The 23,961-nt window shown below is 35.7% G+C and overlaps 2 protein-coding genes across 2 annotated transcripts in view; both read right to left on the reverse strand.

Annotated features, from left to right (window-relative positions):
- Positions 1 to 19,566, reverse strand: part of LOC134792619 (uncharacterized) — a 77,380-nt gene extending 57,814 nt beyond the window's left edge. The window contains exon 1 of the mRNA XM_063763864.1: positions 19,463 to 19,566. Coding sequence (XP_063619934.1) covers positions 19,463 to 19,536 — 74 coding nt within the window. The 5' untranslated portion in view covers positions 19,537 to 19,566. The remainder of the gene's footprint in view (positions 1 to 19,462) is intronic.
- A 2,935-nt stretch (positions 19,567 to 22,501) lies between these two features.
- Positions 22,502 to 23,961, reverse strand: part of LOC134792626 (RNA-binding protein 25-like) — a 66,497-nt gene continuing 65,037 nt past the window's right edge. The window contains exon 7 of the mRNA XM_063763872.1: positions 22,502 to 22,516. The gene's annotated coding sequence lies outside the window, so the exon portion shown is untranslated. The remainder of the gene's footprint in view (positions 22,517 to 23,961) is intronic.

Raw genomic sequence — 23,961 nt, forward strand, 5'->3', positions numbered from 1 at the left:
TGCTTGGCTTGGCAACCTCAAGGCTACACTTTGATGGCCCTTAATGTACAAAATTGCCATACGATTAAATAAACCAGCCAACATGAGGAAACAACTCAAAAATTGCATCAGATTACTTTGCCACTCCTGTGGATAAAATGCAATTTTTTCATCAGTTTTTGACGAATAAAGAGAGCCTTTAGAAGCTGATGTAGTAAATTACTTTTCATTCTTCATAACTTAAGTGTTCCACTCTATTCAAATATACTTAATAATATACCTAATACAAGTCTACCATAGCATTCATTTCAAGTATAGGTACTCGCAATTAGAACGTCTTATTTCGTAAAACCTGCTCAAATAGTAATTTAAAGAGATACTATCTGCTGTCAATAGAAACTAAAGAATATAGAATTTTCACAATATTAGCCTTGAGATGTTGCTCGAATTTCTGCCACGATGCGGGTTTAATGTTACATTAACTTTAGATCTCTGACAGATAATGTTATTACATCACAATGTGTAGTTTAAAGTAGCTTAAAAAATCACTAAAAACCAATAAAATTCACTATTTCTCGTTCACTTATATTGTTTATTGGTTTATCGTAAGAGTGGGCTTTTTTCTGTTATTTCCACGATTATGTTTAGTTAAATGCACCGATTTTTTACGGTTAAAAATGCACCGTTAACCATTTAACCAAAACTAATCAATTATAAGCTTTTCATAAGATTCAGGAGCCCAATAACTCTTACTGTCCGATTCGAACTTTAAGATACGTCAATTAATAGATCTAGAAACGATATCGATTAGATGTGTCAGTGTCAAAAGTGACGTGTTTGTTTGAAGAAACGTCACATTTGCCACTGACATATCTAATCCATATCGTTTCTAGATCTATTAGCTGACGTATCTTAAAGTTCGAATCGGGCTGTTTATCTCGTTGACATCATCATCTAACATTTTACGATAGTTTGATAACATCGACATTGAGTATCATAACAACCACGAACCTTGGTAAGTTTACCCAGATACCACAATCTGATACGATGGGAACATGTTAACAGATATATCGATAGCATTCTCTTGAACAAGGAACAATACTGCAATAAAATATTTACACTTATCGCAATGTATCTTTGGTTGGCAAGTGGGAACATCATGGTCGTAAAAACTTTGCAGATAGTTTTGTTTTAAAGTTGTTTTTTTATAGTCATGTTATAAAAATGCTAGACAATCTTGACATACATGGCAGGTTAATAGCGTTGTTTCATAAACATAAATTGTTTTATAACGGTCCTGAAATCTATCATATCAATCAGTATATGATTGTCCCAAAATATTTAATATTTGAATGTATTTAGCAATGCCGCTGCCAATGACCATCCTTTGAAGAAAATAAAGCAAGTTCAATTTTAATTCCGTTGGTATAAATTCAATTAAGCGCTGTTCAAGCCCACCAGTGCGCAAGAGTGCACTGTTAATCTCATAGCTTTATCATATCACCGAGGACCAGTATAGACTGAGCTTTAATATGTAATTATTTATTACTTATGATATAGATAGATTCGTTGATAATGAGAATCTCGTGAAAGCCGAGAAGGACAAATCCATCTATGTATTTATGTACTTGTATAGACTTGGCTTACGAGATAACTACCATGTGGGTAATTACTAATTAATGGTCTCATAGCGAAGAGTCTCTACCAACACCTAGAATGACTCTCGCTAGGTGGCCGGATCAACACGAAAAACGTAATTTAAACAAACGAATGTTAGACCTAAGGTGGAATTATACTGGGCAGTCTTGAGCAATCAGTGAGAATCGTAGCCTTACTCATTAGCTAGCTGTTCTTAGTCTTCACTACTAAAATGTCCTAAAGAACGTGCTAAGTTTAGGGATCATACGACTATTTGATTTAGTAGAGATATCTTATCTTAGAGCACGCTGAGCTCAAAAATCATAATTGAGCTGGGTAGACTTATGCCACTTTAGATTCCGTGTATTGGTCCGGATGACACGTTGCAATTATTGGCAGTTCTATATCAGTATTTTAATATATGTAAGATTATCTGATTTAAATATCGTATCATGAACTATACAGGTTGATTTCGGGGTCGTGATCCAGAACCACTTTTTCTGACTCTGTAAATGATCCACATTATCATATGGTAGTATTTGATTAAAAGATAATTACTTGAATTATTCTTATTTTCAAGTAAAATTAATGTTATACTAAGTAATTATGGTCACCCTATGACTTTTGACATACGCTGTATGGAAAGCGATAAGACGTCACATTGAGTAGGGTCACCAAATTGAATGCAAAAATGTTTTTTCCTACTTGTCATCTGGAAAATAATCATCATTATTGGTGATAAACAATAATTAACAACATCATTAGGCTCATCTTTGGATTCTGTATGATGTCTGGCTCTCTTGCTCCACGACCCCGAAATCATCCTGTATTGACTATCTTGGATTCAACTCTGCATGACTACCTATTATTGTTTGGTCGAATCGACATTTTTTTTGGGTAAAAAAAGTTAAATCAGAATAATTTTGTTTCTCGGCTCCCACCCATAGGAGATACCGCAGCGTTTCTCAACGAACTAGTTTCTTTTATTACAAGTGATAAACATGTAACTCCCCCCTTACTTAAGCTACCTAACCTACCTTAATATAACATCCCCTTTCGATTTACCCTTAAAATATGGCCATGTGATCGTCTAGCTAGTAGTTAGGACCCCTCGAAGTGAACCGCGGTAACCTCAAATTCTTTAATGAGTATCAGCTAAATTTTGGACTCTGACTCTATTTATTATTACCTAGATTTTGAGGACAGATATTTATGGTAATAAAATAAGTATTTATGCAAGTAAGAAATAATTTAAAGAAAAATGAAATACAAAAATAGAAAATTATTAGAATTTATTAGTGCAATGTAAATGATGGTGTAAAATTTACTATAATGTATTTAAGTATTGCAGCATATATGATGATATAAAATATATAAAAATGTTGTTGGTAAAATCCTGCCACACCTATTAAGTTCCCGGGATAATATAGAGGCAGCACTCCTGAGATAAGCTCAATTACTCCCTAGCTTTTAAGGATAATTATATTTAACTATCATCTTCTAAACGAAGTGTGATTCACTCACACATGCCACCTCCACACTCGATGCAGGTCTGGGAACTCCTAGTCCGATTGGCAAGTATTAATCGGAACACCTACCCTACTAGGTTAGCCAGAAGAGCTTTGACCAACACTTCGTAACCTAAACGCACCTAGATGATGATGAAAAGAAGTGTCAAAGTATCCATCAATCATCATAATTACTTATCTTTTTTATATTCAAAAGCTAGGGATGCTAATCCCATAGTCCCATTCCCCAAAGCTGATAATCTAGACAGAATTCCTAGTTCTCTAGATGTATAAACGAAGCACCGAGTTTATTTGTTAACTATTATGTTTAGTAGAGGTCGAAATTGAGTATTCACTCAATAAATGCTTTGTACTGCTCTTGCCTGACAAAGGTTCCCTAAAGCAAACCGTTCTTCAATCCCAGAATAGTCTGCATTCCTAAATCCAGATTGATAATTAAGAGATCATGTTGTAAATACCTGATTTTATTACTCAGTACCTCGTTCCTACACCAGACAACCAGAAATGAAAAGTAGAAATAAAATTTTATAGAAGCATTAATTCTTTCCCCATATAAATTAGAAATTAGGAAGATTTAGGCAGTTGAACCTTTACCTTTTAAACACGCATATTTTAGGATAAAGAAACCATATTTTTAAACCCTTAAAGAGAAATATATATCAACCATATCAATTGTATAGATCAGAACTAAAAAAGAACCCTAATAAACAATAAAATGAGTGTGTGATTCTACCCTAACTCTACCCATTGTCCCTAATTTAGTATATTCAAAGCATAGTTCGTTCTTACCATCGACCTAATGCTTTGTAATATACGCAAGTGTAGTCCCTACGAGAGGCTGTAAAGTTCGGCAGGCGAGACCGATAAGGCAACCTATAGGCCAGTGTATTTGACTCCCTCCTTATCGCCCGCGGGCATGGTGGATAAGAATAAGTCGCCCTATTCCGTGTATATAAGTGGATCAGTACCCTAGCACACACACGCACTAATGACGAGGGAAACTCTGCCACAACAAAGACTAAGTGTAATATCAGTCACGACAGAAGTTTGTCCCCGCAACCAGCACTAGCATGAACCGGAGCATCGAAATATATAAATAAATTTAATAGGAGACCTAGTCTCAATTACTGTCGACTTCAGTGGGCCCAGATTACTCCGGATGACGCGCACGTGACGTCCCCACATCCATCTAAACAGCTGGGCCTTGAGACTAGTGAGATAATTCGTCTCTTATGTTGATATAAAAGAGACGCCAAGTCCTCTCAAACTTGGAGCAATAGACTCCTAACCATCCAATCCTTTGGCACCGTTAGGCGGAGTGAATGCTTAGCTGGACAAACTGTCAGTCCAAACAATGATCTGGCTTTTAAAATATCAAAAATACCCCATAGAAAAACACTAATGTAACTAAGTTATTACACAATTAAATTAACTAAACAAATAAGTGAAATTCCCTTAAACACCGTTATCTATATTTAACGTTACGAGAATTTCTTCCCGTAAAACCAAACACAGACACAATTCCAAGCCCCGGCCATGCATTGACATTGTCCCTGCATAACATGACGGCACTTAGAACACACAGCGTAGAGAAAACTTCACAATAACTAAAAACCCACACATGGTAGTAAAGAATCTCCACAACAGTCTAAACTTAGCGTTACGACGATTAAAATCCCCGCAAAACCAAGCACAGACACAAATTCTAAGTTTAAATTCACTAGGATAATTCCAAGTAAAAAACAAACACAGAAACAGTCGCGGAGAAACTTCACCTCCCCGCACTACGTTACACCCGAAAACCAGAGTCACTGCTAGCCCGGTCGAAGAATGAATGAATCTCCCAACGCTCCGCACCGGCCTTTTATACCTTTTACTATGGCGACTGAATGGCGACATAACGGCGACTGAGCGGCGACTGAGTGGCGACTGAGTGGCGACTGAGTGGCGACTGAATGGCGACTGAATGGCGACTGAGCGGCGACTGAGTGGCGACTGAGCGGCGACTGAATGGCGACCGAGTGGCGACTGAGTGGCGACTGAGTGGCGACTGAGTGGCGACTGAGCGGCGACTGAATGGCGACCGAATGGCGACTGAGCGGCGACTGAGTGGCGACTGAGTGGCGACCGAGCGGCGACCGAGTGGCGACTGAGCGGCGACTGAATGGCGACCGAGTGGCGACTGAGTGGCGACTGAGTGGCGACTGAGTGGCGACTGAGTGGCGACTGAGCGGCGACTGAACGGCGACTGAATGGCGACATAATAGCGACATATTAGCGACATATTGAGATAAACATTATTACAAAAGTACCAGGATACCAGAATCGCAGAAGAGGTCGTTTGCCTCGGGCGGGTAACCAACAACAGGTGTCTTATTAAGACAAACATTTACCAAAAGTACCAGGATACCAGAACTGAGGAAGATGTCATTAACCTCGTGGCGTGTAACAAGGTTTGATTCAAGAAGAAAGATCATAAGTTCCAAGTTGTTTACTAATCCATATGTCCTAAATATTAACGTTCACTATTGCTTACTTCAGAGTATAAATCATGTCCTTTTTACTCACGCAGTTTAGAGAAAGACGGAGCTATTTTTAACGACATCTACGCACACATTCATAGGCAATAGTCGAGTAGTCAGCTGGAGTAGACTAAATTATGATAAAAGGGAACGTTCAAAAACTCATCACGTACAAATTTGTAAGCATTATTTTATTTTGAGATATTTTAAGTTTATTACTGAAAAACATCCCGGTATTGAAGTATTTTATGTTTATTAGTATCAAATATATTATTTAAGACATCTGGAATCTAGAGGATTAATTATTATAATATTTATTTTTGTTTTACGAATTTCAATTTTATGTCTCGAAATTGTACTAGAGCATCAGCGTAACGAAACGTCGAGCTGTCAATGTCAGCTTTACTGTCAACGTCTATACTATTTGTTGTTGGTTGTTTTCTGAAGGCTTATTTTGTTTATTTCTAAGCTAAAATAAGGATTAATTAAACAAAAACGCATCTGATAAATAATGAAACATGGAATCAAGTGCTTCAAGTTTCAATTGTTAGAATATTCACTGGAATCATGAACGAAATATGTGACTGCAAGGGACATTAGTATTGCAAGGTATTTCCTACTAATTTATGTGTTTTGTAATGAAAAATGAGGCCAATACTAGGCAATAGGCATACGACTAGTCACAGTTCGCCCCCGATTTAAGTGTTTTATGAATTACTACAGTAATTTGTAAAAGACTTCAATCTACTCTAGATTAGTCGGATATATCCCCCCTTTTCTAAACGTGTAGTGTGTGTCTCAATACTAAGTGACCGCTAATGATTCAGTTCTGAAATTAGTTCATCAGAATTCTGTCAATGAACCATGACAACTTTTTCCCCAGTCACCTCGCTCCACCAAAGATATTAGGTTGTGAATCTAATAGGCTACTAATTAACCCGTCCTTGCCAGCTCAACCCGGCCGCGTCGAGTATTACTCTTGTCTCTACCCGAATTGCGCCGTACACTTCCGTAGAAGAGCATCTGATGAGACAGCAAAAACTCCTCAAGCAAAACGAAGAGACCTTTAATTTTTATAAGTACGAAGCTTTCAAGTTCCATCGCCAAAATTCGAACCAATTTCATTGCCTTATCACCCTCAACCACGTTTTCTTGGCGCGTGTCTCATACTTGAATAAAATATACCGACCTTTAAGTTTGTTTGGGTGTGTATTTTTTTTTTATATATAAACAAACTTAAAATTGACATAAGTAAATACCCCAATATGGTATGATAAAGATATTTTTGTTTGAAAAAAAAAAAATATCGACCAAATTAAACAAAATATTTGCTTATAATTATTATACCTCATATTGAAAGCAACATAATATATCTAATTAACCTCTTGAAAAGAGCCTCGTCCTTTTAGACGCTCACGGCCCTTAAAATATGTCGAGTGTCAGATATATCTCACCCAATATGAGTGTGTGGGTTTCGTAAGGGTCTTATTACCTTGTGTAGTACTAGCCATAAAAACCTACCCTTGTGAATGGGTCGAAATTTTAACCTACCGATAAGATTTTTCTGGCTAGTTGTGTATCCCGTTCCCCCCCAGTTTGTTCCCCTGCAAATACCGACAAATCTAGTTTGATTACCCTCCAGCCTTTGTCTATCTGTATCAATCCGTTCTTTCCAAAAAGGTACACCCATCAACTTGACATCCGTCATCTCATATCATACATCTCTTTCATAGATCACCACAAAGTCATAACTATAAGCACTCAATGCACACACATTTTCATTCCTCCTCTATTACACTTTCACACTGATTTCTACAGACAGTCAACGCATCGATTAGTAATCAAAATGAGAATATATAGTCACTTAATCACTTGAAAAAAAAACTTACTCCATTTGTCCTAACCCCATACCTACTAGCCCAACATTTCTAGATGATGCCCAGATGATTTAAAAATCCCTCAATTTTCCAATTAATTATTTTATTTTATGTTTATTTTAATTAGTAATTACTAGTTAAAAGTACTTTGACTAAGTATTAGAATCAAATGATTCGCACATAAAGAAAAAATCTGCACTTTTGTTGTTAGATTTTATGATAACACTCCGCGATTAATTTCTCTATAATCCCTATCTTTCGCTGACTTACTGTCGCTCAACGTGCAGCATCGACAACCTACTATGCAATAAACTACCGCGGAAGTATACAGACAAAGAAGAGTCGAACTTGAAACGCGCTTAACCGTTCCGCTGCCAAACCATGGCAGTTCACACGGCTGCTTGTAACGTCTAACTATTGCTCATAACCGTACATTGTATAGCCTTTAAACGACCTTAATCTCACTACTCCAAAACCCACGCACAGCCACGAATATATAAAAAAACTGACCTAAAGCGATTATGCGATTAATACATTTAAAATCATAATGATTGACTCTACTTGTACGTTGTTTTTATATAATTAGCCCATTGGCCAGCCAAAATAATGCAAACATGCTCACAAATAAATAAAATTAAAATTTATAAGACATTTATAATGATGATTTCTATGAATGATGATGATGATAAATCAAAAATTATAGTAGTGACGAATCATAAAGTATAGTAACATAAATGCTGCAAAACATATTTATATAGTTTTTAAAAATATTATAAAATTATTATCCGTTTTAATGCATTTTTACCAGCCTATTTACACTATAAAACACACACCGTTTGACTTAACGTACCTATAAAAAAATCCGAATCATAATATTATTAGCCATGATATTCAAATTACTATTGTGAGATGTACTAACTCGTTTATGCACTGTTAGTGTTAGTGCTTAAAAATGGAGGCCTAGGCACCCTAAAACATGCCGCGCGAGTGATTAAAAATACGTGAGTGAACATCTAGGTATTTTAAGAACTAAGTACCCAGGTGCTCCTAATACAAATACAACTGCATTGGAAGGGTTAGGTAGGTAATGAATCCATCTTTGATATAAAGAGTAAGTAGGTAAGTATTTATCTAAACATTGTGCAACAATTAGTTTGTGTAAATAATTAAAAAAAATAGCCTACTGAACATAAGTTTATTCATAACTCCAGTTTATTTTATAACGCTACTCGTAGATACATATCCAAAATAAATTTTATTTATGCATAGTTTTTAAGAATTTTGTAAACAAACAGACCACAGGACTAAAATAAACAAAAAAAATATTTACGCGCCAGGATTCGAACCCAGTCCTTCTTAAAATATTCTTCATACATTTGTCCACCTTGAGAACCACTAGACCACGGGAGGGTTACAAGTGACGACAAATTTAACAATGGCTTTTATAACAAAGTGTTTTATTGTTTTGTTTTATTTTTCAAGTGTTTTTCGCACTAAATTACTAACAAAGAATTTTATTTATCACATGAAAACCATGTCATATAATGCAAATACCTATGTATATACCTACGAACACATTATTATGGAATCCATTGAAAACGTGTTACTAACCGAATTCCATTTAGAAAAATCAAGAAAGCATGTGATTATATTCATATTGAAACGCTTGAAAGATCTGAACGTCAATTTAGTATTATTTCATATAATGTAAACAAGCTATAATGCGTTTTATATACTAACATATCCTACAATTATTCTAGGCTTGCCAAAATTTCTACTCACGTGTTTATTTGTTAAACGCACGTTTCTTGCAGATGAATACTATTTTCACCACTTTATCACGTCACTAATTTCACCCACTACACTATTCTACTATTTTAATATAGATTTACTACAGGAAACTACATGATTTTTGTTATTTGTTTTCAAAATGCACTCGTTACTTGCGTCCGCAAAATGCACGTAAAACTAACCATTTCTCGCTCAAATACACATTTGCACTCAATTATGGACCTTTTCCAGGTTAGTATCTATATTTATTTTTGCTTTAAACACTGTCCATTCTATTTTATCACTTCTTAATAACATAAATATTTCCGTTCAAACCAAAGTTGTTTCGTTTACGAAACCGCAATATTTTATTTTAACACGTTTTGACCAGACAACTGGCCCCGGTTTGTTGATATGCACTTAAACTAAACCTCACAATGATTTTCATTTATCTCACATAAGGATTTCCATTATTAAACCATCTACAGTCTCATTTTACGATTAGAATAAGATCCTATAGAAATGCGAATAAATTTATCTATAACTCTTCAATAATTGTTTTTGTGAGTAGCAACACCATTACGACTGTCATCCATTATCTTCCGATATCTATGATCTTCCGTCATAGATGGTAGAATCCTATAGACGTGCTATACTCGCGCGTCCGTGAGGGACAAAACATACGCAACTACACGAGACCGTAACAAGGACAACCAATAATAGCGCTTTCGCTGCCACTCCAACTGAAAGATACGTAAGACTGTCCCGTTCTGTCACCTAGTGACAGTAGCGCCACCATTACCATCGCTAAATATCTGTTAATTTTTGCAATTATTATCAATGCTAAATGAAATCGTTCGTGTGAACAAGTTTTTACGCATAGACAAAATTCTAATAACCAATTTACAATCGCGTACAATCGGCGAGTCGAGCCGCGGAACGAGACACGAAACGAGAGTGTAAACGGGTGCGCGTGCGTCCATGCAATGCGACAAAATCAAAAACACATTCTAATACTCCTGGCAACATAACAAGCACAACCCACTCAATTTGGTCGGGTTCTTAGTACGATTTCTTAAGTAACAATTCCGATAGATGGCGTGAATAACTAAGTGGTTTAGAATAACTATTCGAGACTGAATTATAAACGTTCAACAGTGAAACATGAGTGAAACGAAATTTTGTCTTTGGCAAATTATAACTGCTGTCATTTCAGATTATGCTTATTTTTTGAAACGTAATTAATTTATCCTTAATACAAGTAAACTAATCGTGATGTTAATGATTAAAATTACTTCAGTTTCCGGTGACATTTTGATCAAATACCTAAACATCTGACAATCGCTCAAAACATGCTCAGAACAAAATTAAAACGCCATTTTGAATACAAGCCATTGCCTTTGTTTCACAATGATTTCCTACAGTAAAATACCACGACGCAAGCTTTACCCGATGTAGCGAGTAAGGATTGCCTCCAAGAATGCCCTAATGGTTTCCAAAATATAGCCCCTTGAAGAATTTACTATAAAACGAATGAAGTGAAAGTTCTGTTTCGTCGCCGCATGGCTGACCTTTTCCCAGCTTGCGTCTTCTATTTTTCTGTGAACCTAGTGCCCATAACTATGACCTAGTGTTTGAACTATCTAGTACAAAGGATGTGTAATGAGTCTAGCTGTCGATAGTGCGAATGGAATGGACTTAAATGTGGAAACTGTTGCTTCAAACAAAGGTAAGATTTTATTCCTCTTCTTTCTTTAAACAAGTTACTGCTTTTCAAAATCTGTTTCACTTATTAGAATATCAATCAGCGGAAAATAATTGATCACAAATTGACCTATCTATCAATAAATCTGCTTTTTATTCGGTCCTATTCAATACAGACAAACATTAAGGTTTCCCTAATTTCATACGCTTGTAATGTTTTTACCTAATGTAGTGAGTTGCCTTATTTTTATTCTTTGTTCAGCAACAAAACACATTTTTTTCTGCATAACTTGAAAGTGATCAAAGTAAAAATCAGTATTAAAGGAATGACATGTTGATTTTTGATTTTATGCTGTCTGTCTAATGTAATATCTGTTCTTCACTACATGTTTGTTTTCTGCTGCAATAAGATTTACAAAGTATATTTGATTTTTCAGCAAACTGACAACTTTATTAGAATGAACCCCGGTATACATATATCGTTATCGAAAGAAAAGAAGTTGAAATTTTGCTGTGAAGACTCCCTTGCTATTTTCGATGAATCAAAACAACTGTGAAACGTAAGTATGATATTTCTACTATTAGACATTTACTCACTGGTTTGACCATACTGCTTTTGGAATTTGAAAAATGTTGTCACTCTAAAAAGATGACCCGGGTCAATTTCTTTCGGAAATACTAGCTTCCTAAATTTGGAAGTGCAACATATTATAAAAATCATAATTATATGATAATGTCAACTAAAAATAAACAGGATTTCTTGCATGGTAATGAAAATTTGTTAATAAATATGTATTTTCTTTACAAAAGGATCCCGCAGTCTTCCGGTAAATTTAATACAATTTGTGGGCCTAACCCTAGACCTGTCATAAATATTCCTCTTTTTGCAATACATCTTACAATATATGCTGTTATTTTTCAGCAACCGAAACCCAATATCTAGTTGTCAGTGAGCGGAGCAAATTTCCATTGATGCCCTCATGGGTTCTTCCGAGCCTTTCAACAGTCCCCTAGTAAGTATAACACCCATGCTACTAGAAAACTACTGTAACATATACATATGTACCTAGAAAAACAAACTTCAAAATTTTTCATCGCTCTCAAAAATAAAATAAAAATTGATTTTATTTTTATCTTGACTGTAAAGACCCTACTTGTACTAAATAATAAACACTTTTAATGAGACTTATAAATAGGTTCTCTTAAATATACCCTACTTTAGCTAACTTTTATACTTTATCAATTTCAGAGTTCCCGGAGAAATGGCATCGCTCCGCAGTGACAATATGCCTGCCTTCAATGTACATCTATAGCCTGTCTCCAGTCATGACAGGTATTTTATTTCATTATATAAATACCAAACTTATCATAAGCTATAAAAACTCTTAACTTATGTCTGACTCTAATATTTCAAAATAATGAGCGAAGAGGTTCCGGATGAAAGATCAGAGATATGAAAACTGCCATTAACCTTACATCCTATTATGATTTTGTTGACTAAGTAACTTAATCTAGCTTATTTGTGACCTCACTTTATGGAAATGTGCCCTGTAAGGCAAAAATTCTCAAACTTTTTTGGATTTTGAAGAATTTAAGTACTGTCTAGTCTACTTTTGTGAAACCTAATATTTCCTATGAGTGTATTTGACAATAAAATAATGACGCGCCCCCTCTAATGAATGACTGTTGATATTTTACTACTATTACTGTACTTATTCAACTCTTTTCTCTGAAGTTTCCTAATACTTGCCTAATTTATTCCAGGCTACCAAGAACCTCTGACTTCAATACTTCAACACTCCTGTTTGATGGCCGTATCTCAAGAATTTGCTGCTAAGGTCGCTCTAGTCTTCAATGGATACAAGAAAGAAATGTTAGGTACTAGCGTGTTAGCTTAACCAATTATTGTATATTATTATTTAATAGCATTCAGAATACTATTGAAAAGTACCGTCAGCAGAACTGTACTGTAATCATAAGTTAACAGGCTACCTTCATACTACAAATATGTCTTTGTATGCACGCTGTTCGTTCAACTAATTGGCGTGTTGCATTTCTCAATTGATTTTCATGAAGTTATTTGAGCGGCTTAAATAATAACAATAAGGTACACAAGGCAGCTCGCAGGAGTCCTTGTAAATAATAGTAATAACTATAACCAGTAAACTATACATATCTCAGCGCTGTTCTCGATAAATGTTGTGACTCTTAGGGTTCCGTACTGAAAAATATGTAGATAAACTTTCATACCAATGTGTATGTTCTACTTATGCTCCAATAGTGATTGCAGCATGTACTATTACTGTTTTCTTAACCTAAATATCTATAAATTGGTCTAAAAATAGTCTTAACATACGATTTCCTATTCAAATCCAAGCTCATGCATACATATATGGTCATTTTTCTTATCCTACGGTAGCAAATGTATGTTGTTTTGGTACATTAACGAAATTTAAGCTTACTACTAGCATGTGCGGTTGTCATTCGGACCCACACGTGAAGCGAATAAACCCTAACAGTATTATCTGTAATATCTGTTTCTTACTCTTACTCTTTGATTGACAGGCCTATCCAGGACCGTACATACATATTATGCAATCTGTAACTTAACTAGTTTATTATAGTGACAGCTTATCAGTAAACAAAGCATGTAACAAAGATGGAACTCCAATGTTATCTATCACACACGAGTACCTAGCAAATTTTTTTTTATGATATAGAAGGCAAACTAACAGACATATACCCGGTGATGAATGATTGCCGTTTCCTCGTAAAGCCAGAGGGGTTGTAAGTGCGTTGCCGGCTTTTAAGACGGGAGCATGAGAAAGTAGTGAAATACGCCCCCTGTGCCTTAGTATTCCTGCGTGTAAATAAACAATTACACGCCCCCATAGTTTTATAACTGTGTAAATAAACAATTACACGCCCCCATAGTTTTATAACTAAAGTATATCTTAGTAATACGCCCCCTGTTCTGTAATATTTCAAGTAAGCCTACGTGAAATGAACAATTTCACGCCCCTATGATTTTTCGACTAAAGTATATGTTCTTACACAACTAGATATCTTATCTGACCACATCCTAGGCTAACTTAGGTAAACTAATCTTATCTCTAGACTATGGTAACAGCCTCCTAACCCAAATTATAGTAACCCTGCCTACAAATGCTGCCTGGCAAAGGCCGTCTACCACGAATATGAGTTTCCAAGTCATGGACATTATTTGTTAATTTAAGTATGTATTTATCTATACAAGTATGTACTGCGCCGCCTAGTACCAGCAGTACAAGTTTTGCCTAGCCCCAGGCCAAATTGATATGTGAAAGATTGTCTCTGGAATATTTATTTATTTATTATTGGTACCTGCAATGAAGCTAATTTCTTAATAAATGTATGACAGGAGATAAATAAGACTGATTGTTTTCGCTTAAAATAAGCGTTAATAAGTGCTAATGTTATACTACATAGGGTTTAATTTTGTAACTTTATTTTTCAGATATCAAAGACGCAAGAAGATGGATCATTAGTAGTGATGACAAACATCTTAAGCTGAGGAATATGAAAGTAAATCCCTAATTACGGCGCGCAGAGAACGAGTAAAAAAATGTAGTACCAAACTCGTCAAGAGATGGCGCCACCTCCGAGATAGAACGCGCCAACGATGTGTCAACGTAAAATCTTGATATCCGAGATGCAAATTACTAATCGTTTTTAAATGTTAGGAGAAGATTAATGCTTGGTTGGCTGCATAAGTGCATACCCCTGCTGAGGTCTCAGCAGCTACGCACAAGTTATCAGTAATTGTACATAGTTAGTGTTTTAATAAATAAGCCGACTGATATAATTACGTTCTTTTCGTCTGCGGATAGATAACCCTTACTACAGTGGAATAGTAATAGTTTTTTTTTTTGTGTACATAGTAACTATTGAATAATAAACTTAATGTTTCATGACTTTTATATAAGACCTTTCTACGTGTACATAATAACTATTGAATAATAAAATTAATGCTTTATGACTTTTATTTAAACCATAATAAAAACAGAGTCCAAAATCAAGTGTACCCATTCCATTTCACGCCAGCAAAATGTAGCCTGGAAGGCTACTTTTACATAGATATACCTTTTAGAACCGCAGTAACCCAGGTAAACTACATCCTGGTCACGGCACCAAAATGTAACTCCCCCCTTACTTAAGCTACCTAACCTACCTTAATATAACATCCCCTTTCGATTTACCCTTAAAATATGGCCATGTGATCGTCTAGCTAGTAGTTAGGACCCCTCGAAGTGAACCGCGGTAACCTCAAATTCTTTAATGAGTATCAGCTAAATTTTGGACTCTGACTCTATTTATTATTACCTAGATTTTGAGGACAGATATTTATGGTAATAAAATAAGTATTTATGCAAGTAAGAAATAATTTAAAGAAAAATGAAATACAAAAATAGAAAATTATTAGAATTTATTAGTGCAATGTAAATGATGGTGTAAAATTTACTATAATGTATTTAAGTATTGCAGCATATATGATGATATAAAATATATAAAAATGTTGTTGGTAAAATCCTGCCACACCTATTAAGTTCCCGGGATAATATAGAGGCAGCACTCCTGAGATAAGCTCAATTACTCCCTAGCTTTTAAGGATAATTATATTTAACTATCATCTTCTAAACGAAGTGTGATTCACTCACACATGCCACCTCCACACTCGATGCAGGTCTGGGAACTCCTAGTCCGATTGGCAAGTATTAATCGGAACACCTACCCTACTAGGTTAGCCAGAAGAGCTTTGACCAACACTTCGTAACCTAAACGCACCTAGATGATGATGAAAAGAAGTGTCAAAGTATCCATCAATCATCATAATTACTTATCTTTTTTATATTCAAAAGCTAGGGATGCTAATCCCATAGTCCCATTCCCCAAAGCTGATAATCTAGACAGAATTCCTAGTTCTCTAGATGTATAAACGAAGCACCGAGTTTATTTGTTAACTATTATGTTTAGTAGAGGTCGAAATTGAGTATTCACTCAATAAATGCTTTGTACTGCTCTTGCCTGACAAAGGTTCCCTAAAGCAAACCGTTCTTCAATCCCAGAATAGTCTGCATTCCTAAATCCAGATTGATAATTAAGAGATCATGTTGTAAATACCTGATTTTATTACTCAGTACCTCGTTCCTACACCAGACAACCAGAAATGAAAAGTAGAAATAAAATTTTATAGAAGCATTAATTCTTTCCCCATATAAATTAGAAATTAGGAAGATTTAGGCAGTTGAACCTTTACCTTTTAAACACGCATATTTTAGGATAAAGAAACCATATTTTTAAACCCTTAAAGAGAAATATATATCAACCATATCAATTGTATAGATCAGAACTAAAAAAGAACCCTAATAAACAATAAAATGAGTGTGTGATTCTACCCTAACTCTACCCATTGTCCCTAATTTAGTATATTCAAAGCATAGTTCGTTCTTACCATCGACCTAATGCTTTGTAATATACGCAAGTGTAGTCCCTACGAGAGGCTGTAAAGTTCGGCAGGCGAGACCGATAAGGCAACCTATAGGCCAGTGTATTTGACTCCCTCCTTATCGCCCGCGGGCATGGTGGATAAGAATAAGTCGCCCTATTCCGTGTATATAAGTGGATCAGTACCCTAGCACACACACGCACTAATGACGAGGGAAACTCTGCCACAACAAAGACTAAGTGTAATATCAGTCACGACAGAAGTTTGTCCCCGCAACCAGCACTAGCATGAACCGGAGCATCGAAATATATAAATAAATTTAATAGGAGACCTAGTCTCAATTACTGTCGACTTCAGTGGGCCCAGATTACTCCGGATGACGCGCACGTGACGTCCCCACATCCATCTAAACAGCTGGGCCTTGAGACTAGTGAGATAATTCGTCTCTTATGTTGATATAAAAGAGACGCCAAGTCCTCTCAAACTTGGAGCAATAGACTCCTAACCATCCAATCCTTTGGCACCGTTAGGCGGAGTGAATGCTTAGCTGGACAAACTGTCAGTCCAAACAATGATCTGGCTTTTAAAATATCAAAAATACCCCATAGAAAAACACTAATGTAACTAAGTTATTACACAATTAAATTAACTAAACAAATAAGTGAAATTCCCTTAAACACCGTTATCTATATTTAACGTTACGAGAATTTCTTCCCGTAAAACCAAACACAGACACAATTCCAAGCCCCGGCCATGCATTGACATTGTCCCTGCATAACATGACGGCACTTAGAACACACAGCGTAGAGAAAACTTCACAATAACTAAAAACCCACACATGGTAGTAAAGAATCTCCACAACAGTCTAAACTTAGCGTTACGACGATTAAAATCCCCGCAAAACCAAGCACAGACACAAATTCTAAGTTTAAATTCACTAGGATAATTCCAAGTAAAAAACAAACACAGAAACAGTCGCGGAGAAACTTCACCTCCCCGCACTACGTTACACCCGAAAACCAGAGTCACTGCTAGCCCGGTCGAAGAATGAATGAATCTCCCAACGCTCCGCACCGGCCTTTTATACCTTTTACTATGGCGACTGAATGGCGACATAACGGCGACTGAGCGGCGACTGAGTGGCGACTGAGTGGCGACTGAATGGCGACTGAATGGCGACTGAGCGGCGACTGAGTGGCGACTGAGCGGCGACTGAATGGCGACCGAGTGGCGACTGAGTGGCGACTGAGTGGCGACTGAGTGGCGACTGAGCGGCGACTGAATGGCGACCGAATGGCGACTGAGCGGCGACTGAGTGGCGACTGAGTGGCGACCGAGCGGCGACCGAGTGGCGACTGAATGGCGACCGAGTGGCGACTGAGTGGCGACTGAGTGGCGACTGAGTGGCGACTGAGCGGCGACTGAACGGCGACTGAATGGCGACATAATAGCGACATATTAGCGACATATTGAGATAAACATTATTACAAAAGTACCAGGATACCAGAATCGCAGAAGAGGTCGTTTGCCTCGGGCGGGTAACCAACAACAGGTGTCTTATTAAGACAAACATTTACCAAAAGTACCAGGATACCAGAACTGAGGAAGATGTCATTAACCTCGTGGCGTGTAACAAGGTTTGATTCAAGAAGAAAGATCATAAGTTCCAAGTTGTTTACTAATCCATATGTCCTAAATATTAACGTTCACTATTGCTTACTTCAGAGTATAAATCATGTCCTTTTTACTCACGCAGTTTAGAGAAAGACGGAGCTATTTTTAACGACATCTACGCACACATTCATAGGCAATAGTCGAGTAGTCAGCTGGAGTAGACTAAATTATGATAAAAGGGAACGTTCAAAAACTCATCACGTACAAATTTGTAAGCATTATTTTATTTTGAGATATTTTAAGTTTATTACTGAAAAACATCCCGGTATTGAAGTATTTTATGTTTATTAGTATCAAATATATTATTTAAGACATCTGGAATCTAGAAGATTAATTATTATAATATTTATTTTTGTTTTACGAATTTCAATTTTATGTCTCGAAATTGTACTAGAGCATCAGCGTAACGAAACGTCGAGCTGTCAATGTCAGCTTTACTGTCAACGTCTATACTATTTGTTGTTGGTTGTTTTCTGAAGGCTTATTTTGTTTATTTCTAAGCTAAAATAAGGATTAATTAAACAAAAACGCATCTGATAAATAATGAAACATGGAATCAAGTGCTTCAAGTTTCAATTGTTAGAATATTCACTGGAATCATGAACGAAATATGTGACTGCAAGGGACATTAGTATTGCAAGGTATTTCCTACTAATTTATGTGTTTTGTAATGAAAAATGAGGCCAATACTAGGCAATAGGCATACGACTAGTCACAAACATAATTTTCCAATTAGCTTGGTGATTTTATGATGATGTTGAAACACCATAATAATAGATGATTAACACAGCGGGATAGCTAGTAAATGAAGATCATGATATGCTCGGATTTCATTGATTTTTTTTAAATGATGACGAAGTCTGATGTTTAAATTTAATTGATATATATTATGTATGATACCTACAGTCAATTATTACAAACTGTTATGAGCCTCTTTTAACCTTTTCTCATGGGCATGTATTGTTTTCATTACAGTGTTTGTATTTCCATTTACCTACTTCCCACGTAAAAGAAATGGAATATTATGAATAATGTGTGACTACAAATCATAGGGTAATAAATAATAATATCTCAGTTATAGCATTATACATTTTTTCACACCGAGTACCTAATTACTGGCGGCCTCGATTAGAATTATTTTGTTTTAGGTACCTACCTATTTGCAAGCCAACAAAATGACCTCGTAGTTTTGAATTTTGATACTCTTTGCTGACTTGATATCGTCTGTCAATTGTTTACTTCCCAAGTGCCTAAGGGAACAGAGGTTCTTTATGAATACCTTACCTTGAGCTGGCCAGCTTGCGGTGCGCGCGGCGGCCGCCGCTGATCATGGACAGTGTGGACATCACCGCCGACATGGTGCCGTCTCATGCGACCTGCAACAACAACATACCTCACATTAACAAAAGCTTTTTACTTTGCCGCCACTGGCAGGGGGCCAGAAACACAATGTTTACGCCTTCTTTGTTCAATGCTCCTGCCACTGCCTGAGGTTGCCATCACAGGCGGTTTTTTACACACGACCGCTGAGAGCACCAGTTGAGATGAAGAGAAGTAGTCGAGACGTATATCCACAATACAACAGCCACGTCTAAAAAATGGGTTCCCATATCAGCAACGTCCCTCAGACGTTAAGTTAAATTCGACCAAGAAGATGACAACAGCTGAATTTAAGTAAAGTGGTTGGTATTATACTTCTACAGCTACGAGTAATTCACAGCAATCGTTATGAAATATTTACGATTAGGTACCGACGGTGTGCAACAGTTCCATAAACTAATACATTATGAAAATAGTGAAGCCCCCTGGAGGATTCAAATCAGCTATTCGTACCTACGCAATCCATTATGATAAAACGTTTGCCCCACTTAGTTTTATTGAGTAATACCCACAGGAGGCCACATGAGACGTAACAATCTACATCCCAATAATTCTGCAAAATGAAAATATAGGGCGGAATAACCCGATTAACTTTCGCCAGATACCTACTTAATTTGGGTAAAACAACTTATAGGAACTTAAATAAACTGTACCTACTGCTCTCTATAGGATGCCTGGTCTAGCACTTCTAATTCATTTTGAACAGAAGTAGATGAAAAAACTATAATAATTGTAGTTATTTTTCCTAGAATAAAACCATTTCACACGAATGTGTTCGACTTGTTGTGTTAAACTTTTCTCTTTCCATTCACGCGGCTAGTATTATGCTAATGAGGAATTGTGGTGATTATTCAAGAGACAACGAAATTATTATGTCAGTTTATTAATGTATGCAATTTTTTGTAATTAAAAAAAACCATCTGAGTTAATAATTACTGCTAAGCTCATAATCAACGGTCATTTCAATAGAAGCGATTAGTTTTAGAATCACAATTTTATGGTTATATGTTTTTAAATTGCCATTATAGTGATGGTTTCATCCGTTTGCTTTTTCAACTTTCTTTTTCCTCCAAATAGAGGAATAGGAATTATCTCAATAGCAGATGTAGATGCTTTTTTGTTAATTACTAAATTTAGAGAAAGTTTCATTCTTAAGTATTCTTTGATTTTGGACCACTGTTTTTGTGGGGTACCTAATGATTCTCCGATAAACTTTTAGCAGATCATCGATTCGCCGACAACGATTCGCCGAACATCGTTTCGCAGAGTCATTTATTTGTCAATTTAACTTCTGGTCAACTAACGTTACGTAGACTCTTGGTTCACATACCGTTCAGTTTGCTTCTGTGTAAATTCGCAGAACTATTATTGGACGATTTCCATTTGGCAGAGTAGTCGTTTCGTTTAAGCAATGTTTAGTCGAATAACGTTTCACATTTTACATATAAGTCGTTATTTTCGAAACAAAAGAATGAAATAAAATATTATATTTTTTTAAGTAAATGCGTTAAGTATATGTATATAAAGTTACGACGAAGTTAGTTAATATGTAGTGTCAAACTCGTGGTAAGGCTACAGTTGCACTTCATGAAATTGGTGGATTTCAGGAGGAAATGCTTGAGTTACTTTAGAAAATACCGAAATCATAATACACATGCCTTTAAAAATTGAAGGGTTCCGTCAATTCCTCATGGATTACAACATCAGATCAGAACCAAAATTATTATGGGAATACCTCGCAGGTAACTTTTTTCAAACAAAAAAAGAATAGCTCAAATCGGACCATGGGTGCTGGAGTAATCGCTAAACATACTACTTTAAAAAAAAACATCATCATTATCATCAACAATCATCATCATCAGATGCACTTCATCAATAATTGAAATCTCACCTTATTTTATTTTTAATATTTTTTTAGCATTAGAGAGAAGGTAAGCGACGTTGACATGTCTTTTAATTGAAAAACGCTTTTTAAAAATCAGTAACTAAGTATTACTTATGAAAGCAGAAGAATATAAATGATCGTATTAAATTCGTGAATGTTACATATTTGCCATTACTTATTTTTAAAAAGAGTTTTTCAATCAAAAGACACGTCAAGATTGTTTACCTTTTTTCTAATGCTAAAAAAACGAACATTCAATATTAATGCCAAATGAACATTCGACCTATTGTGTTTCGACCAATGGTTTCTTGGGTAATTATGACAGTTACTAAATGATTATTCTACGAATAGTAAATATGCGTATCAATGTTCTGCTTATTGACTACTCTCGCAAACGACTATTACTTATGCGTAACGAGATTCGGCGAATCGTTACTCTGCCAAACAACCCGTCTGCGAATCGTTGTCGGCGAAACAAAAATTGGCGTATTTTTTTTCGGAATATCAATAGGGCACCGTTTTTGTGACCAAATTGAAATGTCTGCCTACAAAATAAAAATTTAATAATATAAAATTTTAAATATAGGTACATAAGTAGTGTTTATTTTCTTAACCTTTAATCAGACATTATAATCCAACAGAAAAACATTATTTTAATCAAATTGACATGTTCTAATGACGGCCAAGTTCAATGATATCCTTTGTAAGTAGGTATACCTACAAGCTACATTTAGTTAGCTACGTTCTGATTATTTACTAACAATAGATTGCCATGTCGAATAGGTAATTGACTTAACTAGTAATTATGTAGTTTCTGTGTACTTCTCCTTGGCCCACCGCAAAGGTTGTTTGTGGCGAGCCGAAGGGCGTTGCAAGCTCACCAGGTGGTCTATAACACCGATATATTGTAACAAGCATAATGCTAGGTTTACACGTGCTAGGTATTTGTCAGTACCATTGTCGACAATGTTATTAACTGACCATAATTGCAACGAGATAAGACATGGCTTGCCATGGCAACATCCTGAGTGGGTAACCTGTTTTACGTCTTTGTGTTGTTTTATATCTAATACCTGATTATTGATAATTTGAATGTGAAGTTTAATAAATGTGTTTTTAGATAAAGTCTCCTAATATATATATGTATTATATTATATGTGAATGCACAGGCAGCATAAAGCTGATACGTGCACATCAATGTCCACTTGTGTTTTGTAGTCTACGAAAGTGTTCATCGAGTTTGTTTTTAAAAGAGTTTAACGAATAGTATCTATTTACTATCTAAACTGCAAAACGTAATTCAAGACCAAAAAATGTAAGACAATGTTACCACTGCAATAATTTGTTTGTAAAATAGTAAATTCCTTTTGATAAATAATCACGCTAAGATAAATTATTTATAAGTAATTTTACTACTACGATTTTAAAAAAGTACTTTTATTTACTTATTTTCACATAAATACAAGACGCGCTAGTAAAAAGTGGCAACATTTTCTTACTTTTTTTGGTCTTGAATTACGTTTTGCATTATAAGGTCGGTTAAGATTGATACTTTTGGTGACACGTGTAGCAAGGTATGTTATGACGCTCTGCCAAACTTAATTTAAGGGAGAAATAGCTTGATTGTAAACAGTTAAATATCGGGTTTGTTAGACAATGCGACTTCTGTACAAAGTACGGATATTAAACATAAAACCACTAAGTTCGTGCGTAAACCGCAGATAATGTGCGGTATTGTTTGTCACATAATATTATTGTGCGGTCGATGACGGCCATTACAGAGGTATTTTCACTATTTCGAACATGTTTGTTAACGAGTTGTTTATGAGAGGATTATCTCAAAACCCTTTTAATGTAACATTACGTAACGTTAATTAGTGTCACAGTTTTCAATAGTTCGATGAACCTTAAAAAAATCATTAAGTCGCTTACATTGACCGCCCAGAATCATTCATCAAAGTTCATCAATGGCTTATGATGTGTCTTAATGGACGCGTCTTTAATTTTTACCGCTATGTAGAGTTTCATAATCTGTCAGATCAGAACGCGACGGATAAGACACCGCAGGAAAAAAAGATCTAAATGCAACCAGTACCTATAGTTATTGTATCTTGATAATTTTTAGCTACAGCTATTTGAAGTGACTGATCATCTTTAAATCTGCAGTGGTCCATCAGATCGCTTGTCATGTTATTGTGTAGAATCTGGCTACATTTTTGCTACTCATTCGTTTTAATATGTACCTATAGCTACTTATAATGTATTCCACTAAGATAAATATTTAAATGCGATAGCAATCTACACGCTAAAACAAAGTCGTTAATCGCAGATGTCATACGGGAGTGTTGGAGTGATAATTCCTGAGTAACCTGTCCACATTGTCCACTATTCATGTCTTAAGAAGTTAAGCATCTAGATTCGCTCGACGTCGTGTTTTACTTAAATAGCTACCAAAATCTTTCGAAATACACCTATATTATACATATAGAATCTATATGTATTATACATATTAATTAAA

Source organism: Cydia splendana, chromosome 8, assembly GCF_910591565.1.
Source record: "Cydia splendana chromosome 8, ilCydSple1.2, whole genome shotgun sequence".
NCBI classification, from domain to species: Eukaryota; Metazoa; Arthropoda; class Insecta; order Lepidoptera; family Tortricidae; genus Cydia; species Cydia splendana.